General features: G+C 42.8%; 1 protein-coding gene across 1 annotated transcript in view; it reads right to left on the reverse strand.

Annotated features, from left to right (window-relative positions):
* Positions 1-12,234, reverse strand: part of notch1a (notch receptor 1a) — a 28,008-nt gene extending 15,774 nt beyond the window's left edge. The window contains exons 1-5 of the mRNA XM_042508753.2: positions 11,975-12,234; positions 10,788-10,869; positions 2,235-2,497; positions 1,811-2,149; positions 750-872 (exon numbers count right to left, since the gene is read on the reverse strand). Coding sequence (XP_042364687.1) covers positions 750-872; positions 1,811-2,149; positions 2,235-2,497; positions 10,788-10,869; positions 11,975-12,032 — 865 coding nt within the window. The 5' untranslated portion in view covers positions 12,033-12,234. The remainder of the gene's footprint in view (positions 1-749; positions 873-1,810; positions 2,150-2,234; positions 2,498-10,787; positions 10,870-11,974) is intronic.
* Positions 12,235-16,012: the final 3,778 nt, after the last annotated feature.

Genomic DNA, 16,012 nt, shown 5'->3' on the forward strand with positions numbered 1-16,012 from the left:
CTGAGTCATAGGAGTCAACATTTAAGAAAAGCAAAACTATATCAATTAATCAATTAACAAATTCTCTCACAACTTATGCAGTATAAAAGTGTCATTTATCCAGTCTTATAGCGCAGTACTTCCCAAACAGGCAGCCCTTTCTAATGCGGGAAAGAACTAAATATGAAACTCACCTATGTGCTCGTTTCAAAGCCAGACTCAACTGACACAACCAATAATTTTACCTTGTTGATCACAGGAACTGCTGGTCTACCATCGCCTAAATATTTAGTATGTTTGTGTTATTGTGTGACTTTGGTGAAATCGAACTTAACCTCAAAACATCCAGTGTTCAGTGAGGTAAAATTATAGTTTTTGTCAACGGAGTCTGGCTTTGAAAAGAGAATAAGTTTCACTTATTGTTCAATGCCCTGTTGGAAATGGTTGTCACTTCAGGAACTACTGACCATACAAAGAATCAATCAGACCTGCATTGTACTGCACGACTTGTGAAACTTTGTAAGGATATGTAAGGAAATGTTGTAAGGATATTTTGATACGGTTTTACTGTTGTAAAACATGGATCCCTATGACTTCAATTCATCAAGATTTTGTCAGGTTTTGGATTCTTAATTCACCAAAGGCATGCGAGAAAAACATTTTCTTCAACGTTTCAACGTAATATGGGGTGAGTTATTGATATGTAAATGATGATGTGGGGGGGTGATGTATTTCTTTAAGTTAGGAAAAAAACAGAGGCAAAGTTTCACCTGTGTAATGAGGTGGGCACTGGCAATTGTAGGTGTTCACCCCATCCACACACACGCCACCATTCTGGCAGCTGTGGCCTGGACAGTCATCGATGTTATGCTCACAGTGTTGACCTGTGAATCCTAAACAGGGAGAGAGCAAGAGGGATGTAAAAACAAGCGGGGAGTTACAAAGATATAGAAAAGATTTTGTGTTAATTTAATAACATGACTCGTTCTTCCTCTTGTTATCAGTGTGCACTTAAGAGACAGATAAGCTGTCTATATCCCCGTGGAAGATTGTTTTAACGCCCTGCAGATGACAGAGCAACTTGTGTCCTCCTCAAACATCAAAGACTTGAGTGGGTGTTTTACAGCCACGATAGTCTGATTAGCTATCAACCCGCAGCTCTGCAGGTGCCCGTGCAGCTTCGCTATCTCTCTGCATTCCAGCATGGACACCCACGAGAGACACACAGCGTGGTTTAAACTTTAACCCACGACCCCACAATAATCCTCATTCATCTGCATATCCAAACAGCTTGCTTCGTGCTAATCATAAGCACGTACTCAGGCAATAAAGTTGCCTGTTTGGACAAAAAAAACAACTTCACAGCTGCAGTGCCTCCTCTAACAACAGTAACCACAATTGCTCAAAATTAAACAAAGTTTTACGTAACACTGCAACAGCTTTGGGTGCCAACACAATGAAGACGCCCAACAGACTGGCTGTATTCAGTAGAAAAACAAGATTTTTTGTGTGTGTGTGTGACCTCATGAATAGATTGTGTATATCTATACGTTTATGTCGCTGTTGTGGGCTCTAGCTGGTGATTATCAGAAGGAAACGTCTGTGTGACTGCATCCTGCCCGTGGAGGCTGGCAGAGAGATGTGGGAGGAGGGGAACCAGAGAGGACTCATTCCACTCAGTCAGATTTTACTACAACAACAGGCTGGTTTTTAGGTCAACTGATGTAATAGGAAAACTAAAGTGTGTGTTTTATTGCTGCACTAGCTGTATGAAACTCCATATGTCAACAGAAACTGCTCATTTTGGTGCAGATATGTGTTTGTGTGTTACCTGGCAGGCAGCTACAATCGTAGGTGGTGTCCCCTTTCTGGACGCAGGTGCCTCCATTCTGGCAGGGTGAGGGGCTGCATGGCAAGTAGGGGGTCTCACAGTGTTGGCCGGTGTACTCTTGAGGGCAGCGACAGTTGTATGAGCCCACCTCGTTCACACAAATGCCACCATTGAGACAGGGAGAGGGGATCTGAGCACACTCGTTGACGTCCTGCTTGCAGGTTTGACCGTAGAAGGCAGGTGGGCAGGTGCAGATGTAGGTGGAATCAAAGGCCGAGCACTGGCCGCCGTTTGCGCATGGATTGGAGGCGCATGGGTTGGCGAGCTGGCAGGTTTTACCTTGAATACAAAACATTGATAATTATGGTTTTTGGTGAAAGGATAGTGCAAAATAAAAGTATGTGTTAAGATTTTATCTACATACCTGACCAACCAGGTGGGCATCGGCAGCGAAAAGCAGAGAGGGTGATTAGATCACATGTCCCTCCATTGCGACAGGGAGAGCTCATGCAGGCGTGGTTGGTGGGGGTCAGGCATAACCGGTCAGTGAAACCCAGGCGGCACACGCAGCGGAAATCAAACGTGTTGCCATGGGAAACAGCGCGGCACTCGCCACCGTTACGGCAGGGCGAAGGGCTGCAGGGGCTTGGATACTGGCAACGGTTGCCTACGTAGTCACTGGGACACCTGGAAGGAGACAGTGAAGGGGGAAGAGGTGATGATTAGAAAACAACTTTTTTTGTTAATTCATGGAAACAAAAGAGAGAATAAAGGGGGGAGTAGTGAAGAGGGACTAAAATTTTCCCGCCCAGGACAGTCCCACAGCAGCGGGGACAGGGACAGCATGTTGTCATAGTGTGTCTCTCTGGATTAGACTCCCTCAGAACCTTGAAAACACATTCTGCCGGGACAACAGACACCACTAAATGGTCTAGCCATAGCAGCCCAGTTCCCATCTACCTTTGGCCCCCACGCTGTCCACACTCATCCTGAATGACTATAGAGATCAAGGGGACAATGCCGACTCTGGATGTCCTATTTTAAGTACTGCATACAGGCCCTAAGCCCCATGGGTTTGTCCCCAACCATCCAGACTGAGGATGGACGCTGAGACAGTCACATAGCTTGAACTGGCTAAGGTTAAGATGTAGGGAACTCAGGACAAAAGACAAAGATGAGAGCTGGGCTCCTCTTTTTGGCAGGGTCTGGGCAGTAATGCATAGACATTTCCACCTTAAATTGATGCACAATTTGCTGACAAAAAAATCCCCAGAAGGCCAGAAACTGAGTGTCCCCCTCCAGGGGAAGGCCCAACAAAACACCCATTTTAAATTTGGACCACCATATAAAACATAAACATTATTTTGATGGAATTCAAGCCATTTTCACAATAAATTGATGCCAAAATAGCACAAATTGGTACAGATAAATAGACAGAAGACAGGTACTCAAGTGTTTGACATTCCATGTTTCCTGGGAGAGGACCCTCAAGCCATCCATTGTTTATGTGTTCCCCAATAAAAACATGAAAGCAGCGGAGGACTTTTATTTTGAAGACATTTAAGACATTTTCATCATTATTGATGCAGAAAAGGCATGAATTGTGGCAACAAAAAAAATCCCCAGAAGGAAGGAAATAAAGTGTTTTACACTCAAAATTTCCTGGCTGAGGGCCCCCAAACCACCCATGTTATAAAAGTCCTCCCTAATAAAAACACAAAAGTAGCAGAGGACTTTTATTTCACAGAATCGAAGACATTCACAACATAAACTGATTTAGAAAAGGCACCAATTTGTGCAGAAATTTCCTTGAAAAACAAAAATTACACCCCTGCTGCTCATGCATCATCTGACATTTATAGCATGTACCTAACAAAAAGATCTGTCACGTGCAGGTGCATTTCAAGTCAGCAAAAAAAAATAGGTGTTTATGTTTGAAATGGGGCTTGTGGGGGAAGTGTGTAGTTGTGCTTACGAGCGTGTGAATGTGTATGTGTAAGGGAGGGCATCTGTTGGCCTCCAAGTATCTCCACAGGGAGCAGGTGCGCATGTTAATGAAGGCAGCTGTTGGACAAGACTCCTCCTCCCCCCCTGCTTATCCCTCCTCCCTCCCTCCCCTCTGTCCCCTTGTCAGATGGGGGGTGCTGACAAGCCAACCTCTTCTCCAGGGACATAAAGAACCCATGTGAAGTCAGCTGTTGCAACTTCTGTCTCTTCACCCCCCTAAACCACCACTCATTCTTAATTCCTCTCTTCCTTACCTGTTCCTCTTTTGATTTCCTTTTTTCGTCACTGATACTGAATCTCTGCTTCAAGTCACATTTTCATTGCTCTGTTTTCCCGTTTCTCTCCTGTGTGGATTTTTTACAGCTCCCAGCAGTTTGCTTTTTACAGCATTCCCCCTATGTCACATGGGACTGTTGAAAACTCCCTTGTTGACTTAGTTAGGTGAGACCAATCAGGAGAGTTTTTAACATTTTTAACAGTGCCATGAGCCCCACAGGGAGCCCAGACAGTCGCAATTTGCAGAAGATTGTAAAAGCATTTGTGGCAGCTTTGAAGTTTCCCTGCTTCCCATTTCACCTCAACTTAAAAAATCACCTAAATTCATTCTTTTCATATAAAATCCTCAGTTTTTGTGACGTATAATGAAACAGATGTTATTATTGATGTTGTGTGTGTGTGTGTGTGTGTGTGTGTGTGTGTGTGTGTGTGTGTGCACTCGTGTGTGTCATCCCACGCTAACTAACTGTAATAGATCCTCTTTGTCCTAAAGTCAGTCCAGTCCAAGATAAAGATCCACCCACACGCTGAAAAGCCAAAGCAGCACACACTCCACGGCAACAGGTCTCTCCCGGCGCTGCAATGTCCCCTCAGGCCGGAGCAGATGCTTCCCCGACCTCTGACCCCAAACACTTTTGTGTCTGTGGGACGGCCTCTTTGCCTTCTCTCCCCTCTCTCTTCATCCCTGCTGGGCCTGATCTACCATCTGCCACCCTGGGGGTGACTTTATCATCTGACACAAAACCGGCCCCACTGTGTGCTGGAAATGCCACCGCTGTGGAAAATGTTATGTAAATGGCCGAGGGTGGCTTACAGTAATTATGTGTCTGAGTAAGTTTTACACTCTCATGTTGTTTAATATGAAAGTACAACATCGTCATCTCTCCTCTCACCCTCTTTAACACTCACTGCCTTCTTTTTCTCTTTAATTGGCAATTTGTTTCTGCCCTTTCCTCCTCATTCATTTTGTCTAAAGTTCTCTTGGATGCATTTAATCATTTGCCAAGGTCTGACCCCCGGGGTTCACATCTGTTAGTAAGACCAAGAACAGAGCACTGGAGCTCTGCTCGAGGAAATGAGAATTTAGTGGGCCTAGAAAGCTCTGAATGCCCACCACAATCACTGATCTGCACCTTACTGGGATCAGTGGGGTTGATAATGCAGTAACACTATAATAAAAGCATGCATAATATCTGTATATACATGAATTATTCAAACAAGTGAACAAAGTCGTAATAAGAGCTCCTGTTTCTCAAACTGTACTTGTATAATAGTGTAAAGTTGAAAAAAAGAAAAAAAATGTTAATTTCAAATGTTTTCTTATGGATTTCAAAATAAAATGCCAAGTGTCAAAGAAAAAGGCAATCATTTTGCTACTGATTAAGTTATTTCCTGTCTACTTCTCTAAACGGAGTGAAGTGGGAAGATTTATGAGGGTCAGCCACGGTGACAAGAACTGAGCACCTGCTTCACTAATTACTGCAAGATCACTTTCATGCACAAAATACCAGCTAACAAACTTTGGGGTCCTAACTTCAGCAGCATGTTTGTGCGAGTGAGCGATAGACTTTGCCCTACTGGTGGCAGACTCACGGAGACATCCCAACTAACAGTCAGTCTAACGAGGAGAAGCACCTGCCTGCCGCTCCACTTCTTCTGATGGTTATCAGTGACAACATATCTGTTTAAGCACCCCTCCAGAGGCCATTACTCAGGTTACCATCAATCAGGTCGGTACATAACATGTGACAACAGCATCCTCAGTTTGCCTCAGGTCTTTTTTGTCACTCCTAACTTGTAATAAGGTAACAATATTAAAGGGGAACACCATCTAAATTAAGAAATCCAATATGTTTCTTATATTGTCAAAGAGAGTTTGATGATTTTTTGTGAACATGAGCTTCTCTCTCTTGTCAGAAACCAGAGAAGTAAGTCTCAAACTTGTGATGTCATCAGGTATTAAGTCTGAAACTGCCTCATAGACAATAAATGGGAGACTGATTTTCTTTTTCTTTTTCAATACCCAAATGAGCTTTATTCTTTTGTCGTGTTCTCAGTTCGGAAACAGAAAATGTTCCCACATGCTAAGAGCTTCCCCCTGGCTGCTTTCAGTGTAATCCAAAACATCTTTCTTAAATCACTGTCCATAAAGAAGCTCTAGACCTTTTTCTTAATGACATCACAAATTGGAGACATCTTAGTTTTTTTCTGTTCATGTGCTTTTAAAAAAGTCTTTTTATGGTCTGGAGAACTCTCCTTTTTATTCTGGGATCATGTTGGCTAAAATCTCAGTGAGGTTCTCATGTTAGCAAATGCGGACAAACACAAGAGAAATATTGTACCCTGTATGGACCTTGATTGTTTTTGCCAACCTCAATAAGTCCATTACAGTGTTATCGTGACAGGCTGACATACACATACGCATGAGGAGTTGGTGTTTCTACATTTGACAGCCTGTGCTGGTGCATGTGAACTTTCAGCACCCACTAGAGCCAAATAGCCCCTTATCTCAGTGCTGTGACAGCGCAGCTTTGATGGCCCCGCGCTGAAGATCTCCAGACTCATGGGATCCTCATCACTGCCCAGTCTACTCTGAGGCCCCACAAACACTTACTGCGGGGAAGATATTTGTCTTTGTATCAAAAGTTTTCTCCACAGTAGCTTTAAGAGGTTGTACTTATGTTTTTTAAGTCAAAACGGGAAAATACATTTTCCAAACTGTGTCCTACCAACTTCATTCCCTGCTATATTGGGGGGGGGCTGGCATCTAGGGAATGGGCCCAGCCAGGGGAGTGGCAGCCTTAGTGCTTAAACCCCAATAAAAGCCCCACACCAACAGGCACACTTGACCCAGCCATGCACCTGATTCGCTTAAGCTCACATGGAGCTGAGCCTTAACAGAGACCTGCTCGGTAATCCTATAGGAGGACAAATGAAGAGCGACATTCCTTCTTGAGGGAGAGTGGAACGTCTTTTTAGTGGTGCTGGGGCTCGCTTTAGGCAGTCTTTACTGGTTAGACATTTTATCATCAATATGCAATACCAGACAGCTCTGTGCAAGGTCACAGAGGTCCTACTGCACCAACCACTGCACACTTTCAGTTTTCTGACTCTATTTCTGTCTGACGTCTTGCAGTATTTGAGTCCTGCAGTGAGACAGTTGAGATGTTTATTATTAACGCTCACCTCAGACCAAAAACAGTGTCTAATTTAGCAAAGCAGCGTCGATGGTCATGCAAAGGCCGGCCGGGGAGCGCCAACCTTTTGACCTCACCGTGCCCTCGTCACTGTCTCACAAATGGAAACTAAATTTGACTCACACAACACTATGCCCTTAAATGTTTTAAGCTGCCTGCATAACACTGCAACTACAGCTGCATGGGAAACAGGAAGCCCCAGGCCTTCAGATAACCTTTTGGCTCACAAGAATCATGACCGAGTGCTTCCCCATTACAGCAGCTCGTTGTTGTTTCCACGTGCCGGCACCACAAACTGAAGACCTGATTCTGATTTTCCCCAAAATGAGGTCTTTTTCTTGAGACGAATTAGTCTGTGGCGCTAATGTGATTGTAAATGTGAAGCATAGGATCCGTGAAAAGACTAATAGAGTTGCTCATGTGAGAATAAATGAAATGATTGTTGATGTCTTTCATCAAAGAAACAAAATTTCAATTCCCCATTTAATTTTCAGGGAAAAGAGAAGATAAAAAGCTAGAATATATATATATATTTTTTTTTTTTTTTTACTCTCCCCAAAGCTACAAATATTTTGAATTGGGGTCAAAGGGGGAACTGGATTTTCAGTCTTGCCATGCATGCTGGTTAGTTAGTGCAAAGGGTTTGTTTTTGGCAAAATTTTCTCAGTGATCTTGGTGAAATATCACTATTTTAAGCATTGTTTTTCCTGGACATGAGTGTTCATCTTACATAATTTTTTTCAAAGAGAGGCTGCAGGCTGTGCTGTTAATCTACTTGTTATCAGAAATTTGACAGTCAAATTATAATTTCTGTTTTCACAGTTTCTGGCTATGAGAAACTGTGTAATTTTGGTAATCTCTTAAGAAAACATGCACTTTTTCTTGAAAATGACACAAAGCTAAATACACAATACAGCCATTTAAACTTTTATGTCCCTTCCCCAAGCCAAAATGAAAAATAAGTGTTTCCCAAGTGCTTCAAAAAATGTGCCTTTTTGCACCACCCCTCCCCTCTCATAAATAAAGAACAGTCCCATAATTCTGTGTTTCTCACTTTTTAGTAAACTCCACATGTTCTATTGTTACTGCTCTCTGCCTTTGTGGGACAGATACATGTAAGTCCCTTCAACCTCAAGGAGATAAATATGCAGCGGTGTGATAAACAGGACACAAGCCAGTTCCTGTTTTTTTTTGGGGGGGGGGTGATCTGCATAGAAAAGATTTAAATTAAGGATGACTCTTTTTGGAATCAGGAAGGACAGAAAACATCCTTTCTGCAGGACAGGGCAGTGAAATACTGATTTTGTCTCGACACGATTGTAATCCTTCTAAAACCATCCGTAAGACATGTGATTACCACAGTTTACACCGAGCCTAACCTTGTTCTCTATGCCAACATGTGATTTCACTCTCAGTTCTCACACTCTTGGGAACTGTGCTGAAAGAGGATTTTAATCTACCTTAACACGTAAAATCTGTGTCACCACATGCTTCGATACACTGCTGCACCGAAAACCTCAGCTTGCAGCATGACTCACTGGTAACTTCATGAACTGCAGAAGTGGGTTTAAAGGCATTTTGATCTTCCGTTTAACATTGCATGCTGGAAACTTAACCCTAAAGTGCCATTTGGTCATATTTGAGAAACAACTTTGATCTCCACATCATCCACATTGACAATACTTTCCGGAAAAACCTGCACAAAATCTTGACCCCAATGTATAAAACGACTTATAAGGACAGACACTTGTTTGTCTGCCCACTGCAATGCACTGAAAAGGTAGTAAAAAGGTAAAAAGAGATGACAAAAAGCAGCTGAAAAAAAGCGGCATTTTTTTCTGGGTCATAACAAAACCAGCTTCTTTTTCTTTCTACCCAGTGAGAAAAATACCCCCTTGAGGTGGAGTTTCCACTTATGCTACCACACAACACCTGTGAGACTGCCAGTTAATGTGGGACAAAATTCAACGCGCCATAGACGCTACACTCTGACCCCTGATCGCTGACTGAATCCTCAGTGCCCCCCGTGACTGATGGCTGCTCAGCTTTGGCAGGGATGAATGATTAATGAGAGGAAAAGCGAGGAGGAAGAGCGGGCGAGGGTGGGTGAAGTGATGCTCTTATCCTGTCTGTTTTTAATTGGGCCGAGTAGAGATGGAGACCACAATAACAGCTTTGTGGAGGAAGAGGGTGGAGGGAGAGTTTCTGTGTGCACACGTGCGGCAGTCCGCGTGTGTGTGTGTGTGTGTGTGTGTGTGTGTGTGTGTGTGGAGTGTGCAGATTGAGAATTGGTGGCCCTGGGCTAACAGCGTGGGCTCTTCAATAGCTCCCCCTTGTCCTTGCAGAGCAGAGATGCGCCTGCCACAACCACATGCCCTGAGGGGAAACCAGGCCACCCCTGAGCATCTTTACAGATGAAAACTGGACAACTGGAAATCACTAAGAAATTTTCTGAGTTAAAAAAAAACATTTTCTGTAGCTTTAAGGTCCCCAGAGAGGGCTCTGGGGAGTTAAACCTAAAAACAGAGATCCTCTTTTCTTGCAAAAGAGCAGGTGAATTTAGGAAGCTCACACAGGTCAGCTAAAGGCAATGTTTGCATATCAAATGTCTCACCACAAACTATTAACACCAATCCATAGCCTAAACAAATAGCCCACAATCTGTCTCTCTGTCTGTTCCCACTTGTTTGCCTTCAAATTTCTGCACTTTATTCCAATTAATCTCACTCTCTTGACATCAAATCCAATTACATTTCACAGCCATCTGGCTTTCTAATGGAGATCACAAGCGGGTAAGGTTGGGAAGGTGGGAGGCAGAGATGGGGGGGTCCCATTCAGAAAGCAGGAGACAAGCCTTTTTTGGAGGAGGGGTGGGGGTGGCAGGGGTTTTGGTGTGTGTTGTGGTGTTTGGGGTGGCTGTGGCATGATGGGAAGCCCCACTCAGATTAGTCACACAGCATTATTCTGACTGCAGGACAATGGGTGACGGGCGGCGGGCGAGCCCCAGCTGTCGCCCATGAAAGGGCAGAAAAACAAGATTTAGGACTGGACGCGTCCTCTCACTTTGCTGCTGAAGGGGTCTTGCATTCATTAACGGGCCTACTGATTGAGTGGGGGGTGGGCTTTTGTCCAGCTTCTCTCACCTCACGGGAACTGCACTCTCTTTTTTCTATTCCTTTACTTCTTAAAACTCTTTTCTTTTTCGGGAATGTGTGTGCAGAGCTATGCAGCTCCTGGAGCGGTACAGGAGCACACCAGGCCAGAAGAAACTCAAGGGGCCTCCGGTTGCTGGGTGCGGGGCCCCGCTCAAAGGCTGGAATGAAAGGGGGGAATATGTGGCCCCTTTCTTCGCTTTTCAACCAAAAAGCACTTTCAAGTAGCAAAAATTACACCACACTGCACTTCTAAGGGTGCACACATAGCAGAAAGAGATAACAGGAAATGAGACTTTGCGGTGGTCTGCAGTGCATCACACCCTGCTTCTTTTCGTAACTCACTTGCATTCTCCATTTCCATTTGAGGTGGCTTCACATCTTCCTCCATTCAGGCATGATTCCGTGGGCAGGGTGCATTTTAGACCTGTTGAGTGCATAAGAAAATATTAATATGAGCTCAGAAGGCAGCATATGTGAAATCTGTACCGTTAAACTGGCTGCTGGGATTATTGGGGATTAGGCAGTTTGAATTATAAATAGGAAATTATTCATCAGTGAGATTTTTAATACATCTTTATTCACAGGATCCTTTTTTTAATGTACACATGCGCGTGCACATCCTAATCGTGGAATTGATTTGTTACACAGTTGTCCATGGGGGATATTTGGGATGCCCTGTTGTGGACACCGGTGAGGCCAGAGCGCGTGGTGCGTGGCTTTTGGGGGGTGGGAGAAGGGGGGGAGGGGGGGGGAGCGCACGCTTTTGCGGGGAAAGCGCAGCAGCTGCGGGGCTCAGCGTGCGGAACAAAAGAAATCAGAGTCCAGCACGAGCCATAAAACACTCTCCTCGGGCATTGTTTACCGGCAGACGGGAATAACAGCACCTCCTCCACCCCCCCACACTCACAACACTCTCCCACACATGAGGACAAAAGGTGCCCCCCCTCGCCCACCCCCCCGACGCGTCCCCAACACACACGCACCCGCTTCTATTATCTCCCGTGTTATTTAAAACTGCTTCTAAGAACAATTTCAGACATACATACAAATATTTAGTATAACCATTTATATCAAGTTAAATGGTTTTACAAAGCCCAAAATGATTAGTTTTGGTCTAAACAGTAAGTTTTTTAATAACCTATTGTTAAATTTAAGGTGCTGATTACACTAGTAAGAAAAAATAAACAGTTAACAACTTTCACATGCGCACTCTGGTGAGGTCAGCAGCCAAGCGCACCGCAGCTTTTGGCTCGTGCACTTGTAGTGAATTCATTCCCACGACCGAGAAACGCTCTTAAAGTTACTCAGTAAAAGTTTCCAATGGATTTATTAGCTTTCACCAGTTTCCAGACTTCAGCTCAAACGTATAAAGCAGTAAAAATCCCACCGTGCAAATGAATACAGCTATTAACCAGTCACTAACTTCTTCAAGGTCTAATTTCTTGAAGGTTTTCTTCCTTCCTGGCTCTCAGTCATGCTCTGCAGCCTGAACCGTGACTTTCTGCTACAAATCTTTCTTTTTTTTTTACCTTGTGAGATGACGATCGCAGGAATCAGAAATGTTAGTTTCACAAAGAAACGATACATTCCTCCTGTTCAACTTCACAAATGTCGGTGACTCCCACGTAGGGTTGGCATAGATCCGCAGTTTAGTACACTCCAGGTGTTGGTTTGAAATAAATATCCTTGTAGGAAAAAAAATAATAATCCAATAGTGCGAGAGAAAAAAGGTCTTCAAGAGGACTCAGTTCATAGATGTTAACCTGGTGCTTTCCGAGTTCTCAATGAAATCTGCAGGCAACTCTACAAGTTCCTCCCACTCCTCCTCCACCTCCTCCCCCCTCTCCTCCTCCTCAGGCCAAATAAAAGCTGCCTCTCTCTCTCTTCACATGCAGAGACTACAAACACTCACTGCTACTCACTGTCCAACATTAAAGCGGTGGAAAACAACCAAGAAATACATTTAAGAGGAACTATATTCTTTCAGTTTTCTCTTTCTGTGGCATATTTTAAACATCAGTTCTTCAATATTTCAGTGGAACATCCACTACAACACATCTAACTGCAACAAATACTTTACAAAGTAAGATTTTGGTGGCATAATGGCTATAATATGATGCATTCTTTTAGATTTATTACCAAAAAAGCACCTTTTAGTTAGTACTTAATAGTAGCTCCTCCTTGACCAAATTAAACAGAAAATGCGAATTAAACATTAGCTCATCATCAGTAAAACACTTGACAATAATGTAATAATATTACAGTGTAACACCCACAGGCCATTTTCCTGCATTGAGGACTTTTAACTGTTTTATTTAAGTCCATTTTGGTAATGATCTGTACAATTGCCAATGCAGGACTTCAAGTATTTTTTAACATTGTGGTGTTGCTACTTTTACTAGCTTATTAAGTCAAGGATCTGAACACTTTTCCGCCTCTTAAGGAAAACCCCTCTAACAAAATCACCACCAATATAACAGTTAGTCATGATCTGTTACTTTGAATTCCTGAAGAAAACCTTGTTTTCCTTAGAAGCCTCTGGTGAATGAAGAATCCAAAAATGGGGCTAAAAGTGGAAGCATAGATAAGTTTCACTGTTAGTCCCAGTCAGAAAGGGCTGAAGTGAAGGCAATACATTTTGGAAGTACTGAGCATGGGACTGGATAAAGGAGACTTGGATTTTACTGCACCGATTGTGTGAAATTTGGAAACAGATGTTTGTATGTAGTTTTGCTGTTGTTAAATGCAGCCCCCATTTACTTCAACTAGTCCACAGTATTCACAGTTTTTGGATTCTTCTTTCACTAGAGGCAGGCAGGCCACAAATACAAGTTAACAAAGCATGAATAATTGATATATAAGTTGTATTTTTTTGGGTGAGGTATTCCTTTAAAGCAATTAAGTACATTGAGTGGAGTTCGGGACACGCGCACAACTTTAAGATGTTTCTTTCAATTTTATGCAACTTTATAGTTCTATGTAACATTTCAGAGTACAGAGTTACAGAGTACTTTTTATCACTATACATTGATATGAAAGCTTAGATACATCAAAATTATATGGTCAACATATAAATCATGATCCTTTTTTCCCGATTAAACTAACAAATTAATACTACAATTATGTTTTTGATTTTGCTTAGGGGAGAGTAATCCAACTTTAAATGGTCGTAGTTTGTATTTATTTTAAATATCCTCAGAATTTCAGAACCTGCGAGGGGATATGAAAGGCACGTTTTCTGTTAAAAAAAATCTCAAAAATTACACCATTTATCATAACAACAAACTGTGAAATGTGGTTATTAATGGAGAAGGGAGGGTCATACATTTAGTCACTCAGGGATGCTCATGATATATATAAATATATATATTTAAATATAGTCATGTCCCCATTTGTTTGGAGTATTTTAAGATTGTTGTATTGTTACTTTTATTTATAAAATATGAATAGTTCTTCCATCGCTGACATCAGAAAAGCAGAAAATTAAATTCAGGGTAAAATCAAATAATGGTACAGAAGCCATTCAGTTGTGAATCTGCTTGACTTTGGGCATTCTGGACTCCAAAGCACAAAATCTTTATCTCATAAAACAAGGACATATTTCAGTTCCTGTTAGAGTTTCATTCTCACATCATAAATTGCCGCATGATTGTTCTGCAGGTTCCTCAAGACACATAACAACTGGTAATCTTTCCTGTGAAGTCTTTCAACAAGCCTAGCATGGTATTACTTGATATTTCAGTTACGACATACAGTATTTTACAGACAGGGAGTAAAAGTCTATGCCAGATTTTTTTTCCTCTCTCTCAGGGCAAGTGAAACTGTCAGGGAGTAGCTGCAGAGTTTCAGCACCCCAGGGCAAAGATTATTTTATTATGAAGCCCACGCACATGCTGGTCCTTCTGTTGGTGCAACTGCCAAATGGACTGACGCCAAAAGGGGCTAGGTCTCTTGAGGTGCATATAGTGTGGGAAACACGGGGGAAAAAGAGAGGGAGTGTGAGCAATCAGTTACAAATTTATGGCATGACAGAAAAGTAAATGTGAAGTGTTGGACTTATGATGAAAAAGAGATGTGTACGGGCTTGTAAGGTGAGAGGGAAACACCTGACCCACCGTGAGAAACATCAAATCTTCCAGGCACACACTCAGCTCCAGCCATGCCTGCTGTTACCACATGCCCTCCTGCATCCTCAATACGCACACAAAGGTGTGGTTTGGTCTTAAAATAAGAAAGTGCTGATTTGCCAAAAGTGCTGTCAGAGCGTGATGTCTTTATCTGTCATGAAATCAGAGCTTGTGTTTTTGCTTGCAAGTCTCTCTCTGACTTGAGATACTTATTTGTTTTTGGGGGGAAAGTTTAAGGCCATGAGAAAATGCTCTGTGATGGATTCACAAGGTTGGAGAGGGGAAGACCCAAAGCTCGGAAAACAAACTCTATCAAAGCCGAATATAGAAACAAAACCCAGAGAGGTCGACGCAAAGTGCAAGACAACAGAGTCATTTCTTTGAGATTAAATATAAGTGGGACTGCCCTCTGCAATTTGAACCCTGGACGCTCAGACCTGCAGCACAAGCAGTTCCTCTAACTCACGCTCCCTTCCTTCCTCCTCTGGGTGAGGAATGGAGCGAGGCCAGAGGTTGTGATAAAATGTAGCTCCCCTTGACAAGAACTACATGATGTCATCCTACTATCAGACCTCAAAGTCTGACCAGAGCTGGAGATATTGTTCTTGGTTCACACCCAACCAGTTACAAAAAAGTCTCGAAAAAGCACTATGACACAGAGAGCATATCTGGACAAGGCAGTCATTGAACAGTATTATTTATGTCATCAGTATGCTTGCATAATGCACTGGTAGCTAAAATATCCTGCAGGAGTACAATTTATGTGACTTTACTCTTCTGAAAAACACTGGTCTTTATCACTCTTTTGAATGAAAGTGCTCAAATGATGCTTTGCTTACGGAAGTTGTAGGTTTTCTAACAGCTACTAATTTTCCAAATTAAAGGTTACACAATGCATTAATAGTTTAAAACCTCCTCGGATCTTGTTGCAACCAAAACATAATGCCTTTTCTGCAGCAATGCTAAGATAAAAGAAAGGCTTTGTGCCTAATCTGCTGCTACTTCACACCTTTATCTCTGCCAGTCTGATGGCCCACTATTTACCAAAGGGCTTGGACTGCTGTTTGTTGGATAACAACCCCTCTGTTGGTTATTTGAAGATAAGTGATTTGAGAAGCACATCACTTTATCAAGAGGAACATCAGCCCCCACCTGTGGTGGAGGAGCCTCTGATTGTCCTCTCTCTGGAGTAAACGGCCGTGGATCAGAGGACAGAGGTCCTCAGGTGTCCCAATTATCACCTTGCTTTGACAGTCGTCACATTCGGTTTTTGAGACAAGCCTCTCATACGCATGCATGTAAGTCATGCTAATGTCAAACATGCCCAGACACCGATGATAACAATAAGAAAAGATGATTACAGATTGAACACTTTGCCACATGTGCATCACAGCTAATCCCTGGTGGCAGGTCGGCACACGAGTACAGAGCTGATCATCA

The sequence above is a fragment of the Plectropomus leopardus genome, chromosome 20, assembly GCF_026936395.1.
Source record: "Plectropomus leopardus strain MGB_pleo_1.0 chromosome 20, ASM2693639v1, whole genome shotgun sequence".
Lineage (NCBI taxonomy): Eukaryota > Metazoa > Chordata > Actinopteri > Perciformes > Serranidae > Plectropomus > Plectropomus leopardus.